The sequence below is a fragment of the Tyto alba genome, unplaced genomic scaffold (genome assembly GCF_018691265.1).
Source record: "Tyto alba isolate M040663 unplaced genomic scaffold, T.alba_DEE_v4.0 Super-Scaffold_20000042, whole genome shotgun sequence".
NCBI lineage: Eukaryota > Metazoa > Chordata > Aves > Strigiformes > Tytonidae > Tyto > Tyto alba.
Genome location: NW_024881293.1, coordinates 13,999,211 through 14,009,644, shown reverse-complemented (window position 1 = coordinate 14,009,644; position 10,434 = coordinate 13,999,211). Strand labels below are relative to the sequence as shown.

Here is a 10,434-nt window from a genome sequence, read left to right as displayed (position 1 = left end):
CCCTGCCTGCCCCCCGCTCCCCCCGCCGGGCCCTGCGCCGGGCGGCCGGAGGAAGTGACGCCAGTTTGCTCCCGTGCGGCCCTGCCTCAGCCTCGCGTCTCGGCCCTCCTCTTCCTCCCTCCCTCAGCCCCCACCGGGGATGCCCCCCCCACCCCACCCCACCCGCAGACAGACCCCCTGCCCCAGGGACGGGGGGGGGGCTATACAGGGGTTCAGGGGACCCCGTTTCCTTCAGGGTGGGAAGCTGCTGGGACGTGAAGTCCTCCACGGTCCCGCGCTGCAAACGGCTGTTGGGCCCCCCCATTATGGGCTTTTACAACCCCTGTGGTTCGCGGGGTGATTTTTTCCTGTAAATCACAGGTTTTTTTGGAGTCCTTGCGCTGCAGAGCTTGGTGGAGGGGAAACAGGCAGAGCCGCTGTTTTTAATGAAAAAAAAAAAAAAAAAAAAAAGGGTGACTTAGGAAACTTCTTCCTGTGCCTTCCAGCCCTTTCCATGCGGCTGGGGGGTGGGGGGGGGGGGGGGGGCAGCACCCTGGCAGGGGGTGCTGTAAGTGGGGTGCCCCCACTCAGCCCTGCCAGCAGGTGGGAGCTGGGCCAGCTCAGGCATTCACTAGAGTGCTCAAGGGGGGCTCGGGGGGCTCAGGGGGGGCATCTCTGAGGGGCTGCAGCGCTCGGAAGGTCCTGGGGGGCTGCTCTGAGGGGCCATGTGTGACCTGACAGGCTCGGGGTGCTCCCAGGAGTCCAGGGTGCTCCAAGAAACTTGGGGTGCTCAGAGCACCCTAGGATGCTCCAAGTGGTCCAGGGTGCTCGAAGGGGTTTGGGGAGCTCCAAGAGGCTTGGGGTGCCCTGGGATGCTCTAAGGGGTCCTGGGCTTCCCAAGGAGCTCCGGGTGCTCTGAGGACCCCAGGATGCTGGGAAGGCCCCCGGGATGATCCGAGTCCCCCCCCCGGGATGCTCCGAGCCCCCCCCCCGGGACACCGGGGTGCGGAGCGCTCCCGCTGCCGGCAGCGGGGAGGAGGGAGGAAAAAAACGCTCGGGAAAAACAACCGGGGGGCACCGGGGCGGAGCCGGGGCGGCCCCCCCCTTCCTCACCGCTCCTTCCTCCTCCTCCCCCCCCCCCCCCCCCCCCACTCCATCCATCCTCCTCCTCCTCCTCCCCCCCGCTCTCGCGACAGCTCCGCGCAGAAAATGGCCCCGCGGCCGCGGCGCCGCTGATGCGCGCTCCGGGCGGCGCCGGCCCCGCCGCAGCCCCGGTACGTGCCCGGGGGGGGGGGGGGGAGCACCGGAGCACCGCGGGAGGGGGGGGGGGACCCGGTACCGAGAGCGGGGGTTGTACCGGCCCCGGGGGCGGCGATACCGGGCCCGGGGGTACCGGGGCTTTGCAGGGACGTGCTGGCGGGGGGGGGCGGGCAAAGCCGCCCTGCCCGGGGAGGGGGGAGCACCGGCCATGGGGCTGCTGCTCACCAGGGGCTCCAATTATGGGGGGGCGACTAGCCGTGGGGGGTGCTAGCCATGGTTGTGTTACTACCCCCCGGTAGTAACTGGTAGTAGTTGCTACCCCCAGTAGCCATGGGTCTGTTAGCCGTGGTGGGCTATTAGCCACAGAACCCACTAGCCGTGGGGGTGCTACTTAGTGGAGGGCCGCTAGCCGTGGGGGTTACGACCTGTGGGGCTAGTAGCGCAGGGACAGCTAGCCATGGGACCCGTTAGCCCTTGGTCTTTGCAGGCCAGTGGGAGCACGGGGACCCATTTTGCCACGCCGAGCATCCCGCTGCCGCGCCCGCCGGGGTCTCCCCACGGCTTCTCCATCTTCCCACGCACGTGGGAGCCGCTTTGTTGCTGTCAGGGGCCGGGGATGTGGCTGCTGCTGGGGCGAGGGGGGCCCCCTGCGCCTTGGCCATGGTGGGAACTTGACCGGGGCCGGGGCTGCCTGCGAGGGGGGCAGCTTTGTCCGGGCTCGGGGAGGAAGGTCCATCCTCCCCGGCTGGCTCCCGAAAGGAAGGGGGGGATTTCTTCCAGCTGAAGAGCTGATGTAGCCGGGTGGATCGGCCACCCACGGGTGGGCAGGTGAAGGTGGGCACCAGGATGGCGCGGGGATGTGGGGAAATGACAGCACGGCTCTTCCCCGTTTCACGTGCCAGCCCGGTCACGGGGGGCTTGGAGCAAGCCGGGGGGATGGTGGGGATCCTCGGGGGCCCTGCGGGGAAGGCTGAAAGATGTTTCCCAAGGAACCGTTGAAGAGCCTCGGCCGAGCTGCCCCCGCGCCCACCGTGGGACGTGGCACAGTGGCTGTGTGCGAGGCTCGGTGCTCGCCCCCCTTCGATGCCCAGCAGCTGCAGCGGGGTTCAGGGTGGGCTCCGCGGGGCTCTCCGGACCGATTTTCTGAGTTGGAAAGCAGGGAGCCTGCCCTTGGAGTGACATGGAGGGGGGTAAACCACTGAGGCAGCAGCTTTGCTCCAGCCCAGGTTGGCCTTAGGGCACCCAAGTTGCCGTGGGCATCGTGAAGCCCGTGGCTGCAAGGCGGGGGCTGCCAGGCAGCAGAGGTGCCCAGAGCATCTCCCCCCTTCCACGCGCACCAAGTCTTGCGGGGCTCCCCGTGATGTCTGAAGGCAACGGGGAGAATTTACGACATGCATTTGAATTGACGGCACGCGTTTGAACCCCGTGACGGGTGGCCGGAGCGCGTACCGGGGCGGGCGGGGGGCTCGCCCCGCTGCTGTCACCGCCTCTGCTTCCTCCCTCCGCGCTCGGCGCGCCCCGGCTCAGCGATCACATGAGCCCCTTGTTCGGAGCCTTTGTCTCTCATCTCCTACGCCGAGGAGCTGCGTTTTGGGAAGCCTCTGCAACCTCTGGCCAGAGACCACGCAGGGATGCTCAAATAGGATTATTTGGCCCATTTATCCTCCCGGGGTGGGTTTGTAAAAGTCTTGTGCTTGGCAATATGTATTATAAACCCCCTGGTTTGCTTGAGGGAGATGAGCTGTATTATTTATTAACTGAATCAACACCAGAGGCTGCTCTGGGTGACCAGTCGCTGCAAACCCTCCTGCTCACCCTCATTGCTGTCAGCCCCCCCCCCCAAAAGGATTTTTTTGGGATCCCCACTCACCACAAGGGAGTTTGGTGCCAGCAGGTTTTCAGGGAGACTGAACCTGCAAAAAAAACCCTGCAAAAAGCAACACTAAATTTGCAGTGGCTCCGGGATTTGGGTTTCCAGGGCAGGGTTTGCCCCGGCACTGGGGGAGTCACATCTCCCACGGCCACGTGAGGTCACCGGGGATGGGGACGGTGGCAGGTCGGCGGCATCTGGGCCGGAGCATCCTGCTCAGAACGGAGGGTCCTGGGGAACGGAGAGTGTTGGACACCGTCCCGCGGGCGGTGACAAATGACAGCAAAATGGTACGGGTGCCATCAGCTCCCTGCAAACCAGGGCCTGGGCCGAACATGCCGCGATGCTACGGTGCTGCTGTCACGTCCACTGCCAAAAACGCGCCCGCGCTGATGAGCTTTGCTCCGGCAGGACGGTGATGGGGCCGCAGGCCGGGTGCCAGCGTGTGCTGGCTGCGGTGGGGTGTGCCCGCAGCCATCCTGCCCGTTAGCATCTGCTCAAGAGGCGTTTTCCCAGCTTTTCCGGAGGAAAAAAAAAAAAAAAAAATCAGCTTAAAACACATTACTCGGGTACCGCCTGCAACTGGGAAATGGAGAGCAGCATCAGGCAGTACATCCGCGAGGCAGAGGAGGGGGGTTTCAGCACGAGCTGTAACATCCGAAGGTGCCTCTGGGTTTGACCCTGCAGCACCGGGAGCTGTCAGCCCTGCTGCAATGCTGCCAAGGAATAATTTTCTGGTTTCATGAAAAAAAATTGCCTGCGCTCCAGCTGAGCTCTTGGTGCAGTGGACATGGGTGTCCTGCTCCCTGACGGCCTCACCTGGAGACCATCGGTCCCCGGGGTGGGGACTGTCCGTGGGCCCTGGGGACAGGCGGTGGCATCGAGGGTTGATCTGAAGTCGGCGTTTCCAGCGGGGGCCTGGGGGAGGTTCCCCACCGGCTCAAGGACTCACGCTCCGGGGAGATGCTCGGGCAGCACCGGAGCTCTGCCGCTTCAGGGACGGCCACCAAAACGCGGCACTGCCACACAGACGATGCACGAGGGGCTGAGCGGGAAGACGTGGCTCTGCCTCAGCTCTTTTAATGCCTTCTCCCTCAAAAGAAGATTCTTGAGACCTTTTCTCCCATCAGAAAACTGCGTTTCCCCCTCCTGATAAAACAAAGCTCCAGCAAAGCTGCTGTGAACTTTCTGGCCGTGGCGCTTTGTGCAGACCACGGAGCAAACCAGCCCCTCCAGCCAGGGCTGAATTTCCCTTCCCTGGACACAATCAGCCCATGGTCCTGCCCCAGACCACCCGCTCCAGGGCTGATGCACCCTCCAGCCAGTCCCAGCCCCGGTGCAGGTTGCATCCCACACCACTGGCAGAAAAAAAATGAGAAAAGAGCAACAACCAAAAAAAAAAAAACCCCAATCCAACCCCCAAACAAAGCTGCAAGCCTGGGGGAAGCCAGGGAAATAATCCTGGGTGGATTTCCCCCCCCTCCCCTGATTTATTGCCCTATGGGTTGCCGTCCCAGAATAACCAGTCGCTGCAATAACAACTGCTGAGCCTTTGCCAGGGTAAAGCCCAGCTGCGTGCGACCGGCCGGGAGCTGGGCTGGAGCAGGAAAGCTGAGAAAATGCACAAAATGCGGCCTGAACAGATGGTAACGGGCAGGTCCAGCAAGGCCGGGAGGGATGGGATGGATGCGACCGACCTCCTGCACCCAGCAGGGCCCATCCATCCCCAGGGACATTCGCTTTGGGAGTCAGTGAGCTCATGGGGAAACATTAACGCTCGAACCAGCTGCAGATGTGCATGTTGCAGCCACTCCCCAGCACAAATTATTATTATTATTATTATTAATAATAATTATTATTATTATTATTATTATTATTATTATTATTATTATTATTATTATTATTATTATTATTATTATTTGGGTTTAGGTTTGGGTTTGGAGGGTTTTTGTTTTTTTTTTTAACTTCAACATTAACACACTATTCTATTAAGAAATCTCCCAAAGTGAGGGACTTTTCAGATGCTTTTCGCTGGGAGTTAGTGTTTGGCTTTTCCACGTCGAAGCCTGGCACCGAGGCTCCGTGAGGCCAAGCCGACTTAATTTTGGGGACCATCTGATGTGCAAAGGAACTGTCCCCACACGCCCATGGGCATCAGGCCCCGTTGCCGATGCTCCCGGTCCTGCAGTGGGATCTGCTGCTTCTCTTGGCTGGAAAAACCTTTGAACCTGGGTGGGGGCAGGCAGGGGGGAGCATCCAGCGAGACACCCCCCCCCCCAGACCTGGCTGGGAGCAAGAGAGTCTGGAGCAGCTCCTGCAATCCCTGCTTTGTGGTGCCAGGGCTGGGTGGCCTCGGCAGGGAGGGGGTCCGAAGGTTTTGTGGGAGGGGGGGAATTTTTGGCTATAGATGCTGTGGGCCAGACCTTGCCTCAAAGCAGGAGTCTTGGCGATGTGTGGGGCCGGCTGTGCTGGATGGTGGCTGGGTGTGAGGCGGGGGGGGGGGACACACACACACACGGGACATTTTGGCTGCTGCTCCCCATGCAGCAGAAAGCCCCCATGGTGATGTGCTGCCTTTGCAGCACGTGTGTGTGTGTGTGTGTCCCAGAGATGCTGTGAAGCCCCTGTCGAGCTGGGATCTCCTGCCAGCTTGGCTCTGGAGGGTTGGTCCCACTGCCATGGGGCACGGAGGAGGAGGAGGAGGAGGAGGAGGAGGAGGAGGAGGAGGAGGAGGAGGAGGAGGAGGAGGAGGAGGGAGGGGGGGGAGGCAGTGGACATGGCTCCGTGCCGGGCTTTAACCTCTCGCCCTTGCGCTCGGTGTAGCATCGCCAGGAGGAGACGCCGTCGGCGGCACGAGCCTCACCCCGTGCCCACCACCGGCCAGGCCATGAAGACGGAGAAGGACGAGGCTGTGGCCACCTTCTCCCTGGGGGGTAAATACGCCGGAGAGGGGGCAGGTGAGTCCCCTGTGCCGGGGGGTGGGGGGGGGGGACGGGACACGGACGGTTGGTGAGAGGAGACAGGGCAGGGTGAAGGGGAGAAGCCTTTGCTGCTGTTGCTAGGAGGTCCCTTTGGCTGAATCCCACCCGGGAGGGGTGGCTGGGAGCACCCCGAAGGGGGGGTGTGCACGTGTGTGCACACGCGTGTGCACGTGGCATCACCCAGCATGTTCAAGACACCGGCCCGCTTCGCCTTCCCACCAGCAGCTTTCTCTAGAGCAAAGACCCTCCCGCCTCGAACCACTCCGGAGGGCTCCTGCCTCGCTACCCCACTTCCAAGCCAGACCCCTGCACCCCACAGTTGCCTGCCCCCCCCGCCCCTGTTTGTGAAGGGGTGGGAGGGTTTTCAGGCAGGGGCCGAGGCTTAGGGGCGAGCTGGCGCCCGCTGCCTAACGGCCTCTCCCCGGCAGGTTGCAGCGAAGCGGCTCTGCCCGGCGGCCCGATGCTGGTGGCGGGGAGTGGGGGGACCCCAGCCCAGGACCTGCGGCCGCTGAAGCGCAGACCTGTCCCAGGTGAGCCGAGCCTCAGCCCTGCCCCGGGGAGGGGGTGACAGCAACGGCTGGGGCGGCCGTGGGGCCAACAGACCTCGTCTCCTTCCAGGGAAGCACTACCAGTGCTCGAGCTACGGCTGCAAACTGGCCTTCCCCAGCATGCAGGAGCTGATGGACCACCTGAAAGTCCACTACAGACCCACGCAGTCCCTCGAGGGTAAGGCCGGGACACCCTGCGTCACTCCAGGGTGCCCTTTTTTTTTTGGCTGGGAGGTGGCAAAGCGGGGCTTGAAGCTGAGGCAGCGTTGATGGTGGCGCCTGCACCTCAGAGATGGTGCGCAGCGCTTGACGAGAGTGGGAGGTGCTGGAGACCCACTGGTGGGGCTGCCCCCAGCCCCGGGGAGGCGGGGGGGGTTGCAGCGCAGCCGGGTTGTTGCTGAATCTCTGCCCTAATCTCTTTGCTCAGGCAAAACCTTCCAGTGCCCCACGCTGGGCTGCACAGAGACCTTCCCCAGCATGCAGGACCTCATGGCCCACATGAAGGTGCACTACAAGCCAAACCGCTACTTCAAGTGAGTCCCACTGGTCCCCCTCCCCATCCCGTGCCGCTGCTTCCCACGGCACGTGGCAGCTTCTGGGGGCACCCAGCAGCTCCCAAACAGCCCCGAGCACAGGGGCTCCCGCCTTTGCAGACCCCCCCCCCCCCCGGCCCTTCCTCGCCTCCCCATCTCAGCAGCAGAGCCTGAGGCTGGGGCTGGGGTGGGGGGGGGGTTGATGCAGATGGGAGCGTCACCGCTGACGCCGGCTCCCCCCGCCCCGGCTCCGCAGGTGTGAGAACTGCATGCTGCGCTTCCGGACGCATCGCTCCCTCTTCAAGCACCTGCACGTCTGCTCCGACAGCTCCAGCAGCCCCGCGCCGCCCCCCAAAGCCGACAAGCCCGTCCTGCCTGCTACCTCTGCCCCGGAGAAGGAGCCCCCGACCAAGCTGCCCGAGGGGCTTCCCAAACTCCCGAGCGTTATCCGGCCCCTGGAGAAAGAAGCCATCCTCCCCGGCGCGGACACTGCCCCGGCGGCCCCCGCCACGCTCCCCACCAGCCTCCCCGAGCTGCCCGGCTCGCTGGAGGCCCTGCCGCTGGTCTCGCCTGCCCCCCACCCCTTCCCGCTGCTGGAGCCCAGCCTTTTCGGGCCGTCGTCTTTGACTCGGTTCTCGGGGCCACCCCCTTCCTCGGTGCCGGGGCCGTTCCTGTCCTACGTGCACCCCTCGCCCTACAGCTTGCCGCAGCCCCCGGCGCAGCATCGCCTCCGGCCCTACGTGCCGGGCCACGGCCCCCCCGTCTCCAACGCCGTCTGGAAGAAAAGCCAAGGTGAGCGTGCGGGGCCGTTCGGGCAAACCTTCTTCTGCTCCCGCCTTGACCAGCAGCTCCCAGAGGAGGACCCACCGTCGGCCAGCCGAGGATCCCCCTCCTCCCGGCCCTGCGCGGGGGGGCCGCCCTGGCCCCCCCACCTCCAACCCTGGCCCCAGCCTGCCTCTGCCCCCCTGCCGCCCCCCCCCCCAACCCCAGCTCCATCCCACCCGCAGGGATGCTCAATTGGCGAAAGCACCAGCAACCACCGAAAAGAAGCCTCCAAATTTTCCCAGCCCTGCTGCTCCCCGGCGTGCTGGGGGTGCGAGGCGGGGGGCCGGGCCAGGCCTGCCCTCCCACGTGTCCCCCCCCAGGGAGGGGAAGACCTAATGCTTGTCTTGCCCCTCGATTCCCTCCGCAGGTGTGAGTGTCAGCCCACTCCTCCCATGCTTTGGCTCAGGAGTGACTCCAGGTTAGTTTGGCACCTACTGGTTGGGGGCTGCTTTGTGTCACTGGGGGGGGCGGGGGGCGGCGGGGGGGGGCCGCAGGGGATGGGAGAGGCCCCACGGGGCGCCGCGATGCTCCCCGGAGAGCAGAGGGGGAGGGCGGGCTCCCTCATTTTCGGGAGCCACGCGGAGAGGGGATGCCACCCAGGTAGGCTCGGAGAAAGGGGGGGGTTCGCCGGCTGCGCACCCCCAGGAACCGCCCAGCCTGGTTCCTCCAGCGCCTGAGGGCAGAAGCAGCAGGAGAAGGTGCTGCAGCAGCTGCTTGGGCTCGAGTGTCCTGTGTGTGTGTGTGTCCCCCCAGTTGCCCCAGCCCCGAGGCCGGGCTGGAAACCGCTGCCCTTTGCTCCATGGGGTGCGGAGGGGCAACGGGAGGTGGGGGGCCGGGGAGCACAGCCAAGCTCCCTGCTCCCAGATTCGGGGTTCCTCCCTTGGGAAAGGGAACCTCGGTGCATGTGGGGCTCGGAGCGGGGAGGCTCCTGCCTGCCCCCCCCTCCGCCCTCAGCACCAGCCCACCCGAGCCCCACAGCACCCAGCACGATGCAGCCGGCGCCCGGGGCCGCCTGCCCTGCACCCCTGCGTTGCCGCTTCGCATGGCTCCCGCCGGCGGGGGGGGACGCCTGGGCACAGCCCCCCCCACCCCGGCCGTGGCGGGGGGGGTGGGGGGGGGCCGGCGGGCGAGCGCTGTGCTTCCCTCCTCGCCCGTCCTTGCAGGGCACTCCTCCAACAGCCGCATCGTGTGGGAGCACACGCGGGGCCGCTACACCTGCATGCAGTGCCCCTACTCCACCGCCTCGCGGGAGGAGATGACCCTGCACATCGAGGACCACCGCAAGAACCCCCCACCGCCCGGGCGCCTGGACACGGAGATGGGTACGGCCCGGGGGGGAGGGGGGGGGGGCGCGGCGGGAGGGACCCCAACTCCTGGGATACTCGTGGGGAGCGGGCACGGCCTGCCCGGCATGGATGACACGCGCCCCGCTCCCTTTGTCCTGGAGGGGGGCGAGCAGCCGCTGCGGTGGTCCAGCTCCTGGTTCCCCAGCCTGCAGCGATGCCCTGGGGCTGGGGGGGGGGGAGGGTCCATGTGGCCTCCCCATGCCCGCCCCCCCCCCCCCACACACACCCCCCAAGCAGCCTCCCGCGGGAGCCGGGGTGCGAGGGGCTCAGCTGCAGTGCTGACCGCTCTCTTCCCTCTCCCTCCAGATTTCGGGGTGGGCCTCGCCTCCTTCCACGCCAAGCTGACGCCGGAGATGGAGAACTCCCTGTACTCCCAGCTCTGATGCTCCCAGCTCCCACGGGACTGCTCCTGCGCCTCCCCATCCCTCCCCCCCCGGCTGGGGAGGGGGACACCGCACAGCCCCGCGCCACTGGGCTGGGACAGGGACCCTTTCCTGGGTACCGGGAGCATCCCCCCAGCCCCAGAACAGGCTGGCAAAGGGGCAGATTTCTTTTTTTTTTCCTTCCTCTTGAATTTCAACTCTCCCTTTTACTTTTGGAAACTAAGCACTCGGAACCCCATGTTTCCCTCCCCTGAAGGTTTTGTTGCTTCAGCTCCAGGGGCTCTGGGGAGAGAGAGCCCAGTAGGTTGCTCAGGAGTTAGTGGACTTCTCTGGAATGAGGTCTCGAAATAATAAATGGGAATTGTACAGGAGTGGCAGCCGGGAGAGCCTCTGTCAGTCCCTGCAGCAGCTGGGGGTGCAGGGCCACCCCTAAGGATGCCCCCACCCAAAGGAGGGGGCAGATGGAGGGGGTGCAGGGGGTGCCTGTGTCCCCAGCAGCGTGGTCCCAGGCTGGCCCTGGCCTGGGCAGGGTTGGGGAAGGGGTGAAAGGGTGCTCCCTGCCCCAGCCCCCACCAGCACACCCCAAACCCTGAAGGGCTCCTGAGAAGCTGAGTTGGACCCATCTACCAGCTGCATCCCAGCACCCAAACCAGGGCAGGACCTCAGCCTCCAGCACCCAGCCAGCCTCGGTGCCTGTCCCAACCCCCCC

At 65.1% G+C, this 10,434-nt stretch overlaps 1 protein-coding gene across 3 annotated transcripts; it reads left to right on the top strand.

Moving 5' to 3' along the window:
• Positions 1-1,137: 1,137 nt before the first annotated feature.
• On the top strand, positions 1,138-10,096 carry ZNF414 (zinc finger protein 414). Of its 3 annotated transcripts, XM_042795005.1 has the most exons (9): positions 1,138-1,253; positions 5,933-6,066; positions 6,519-6,620; positions 6,709-6,816; positions 7,066-7,171; positions 7,428-7,963; positions 8,364-8,414; positions 9,160-9,318; positions 9,649-10,096. In XM_042795005.1, exons 2-9 carry the CDS (start codon positions 5,997-5,999, stop codon positions 9,723-9,725), a joined length of 1,209 nt encoding a protein of 402 aa, XP_042650939.1. In that variant the 5' UTR covers positions 1,138-1,253; positions 5,933-5,996; the 3' UTR covers positions 9,726-10,096. The 3 variants fall into 3 exon arrangements, with proteins under 3 accessions (XP_042650939.1, XP_042650937.1, XP_042650938.1); XM_042795003.1 differs by lacking the exon at positions 1,138-1,253 and having other exon boundaries at positions 5,874-6,066; XM_042795004.1 differs by lacking the exons at positions 1,138-1,253; positions 8,364-8,414 and having other exon boundaries at positions 5,874-6,066.
• Positions 10,097-10,434: the final 338 nt, after the last annotated feature.

What these genes read in the sequence shown, in the direction of transcription:
- ZNF414 (XM_042795003.1), top strand. Translation starts at nt 5,886, where the DNA reads ATGGCTCCGTGCCGGGCTTTAACCTCTCGCCCTTGCGCTCGGTGTAGC. An exon ending in CGTCTGGAAGAAAAGCCAAG is followed by an intron (nt 7,964 to 8,363) that starts GTGAGCGTGCGG and finishes TTCCCTCCGCAG; the next exon opens with GTGTGAGTGTCAGCCCACTC. An exon ending in GCGCCTGGACACGGAGATGG is followed by an intron (nt 9,319 to 9,648) that starts GTACGGCCCGGG and finishes CTCTCCCTCCAG; the next exon opens with ATTTCGGGGTGGGCCTCGCC.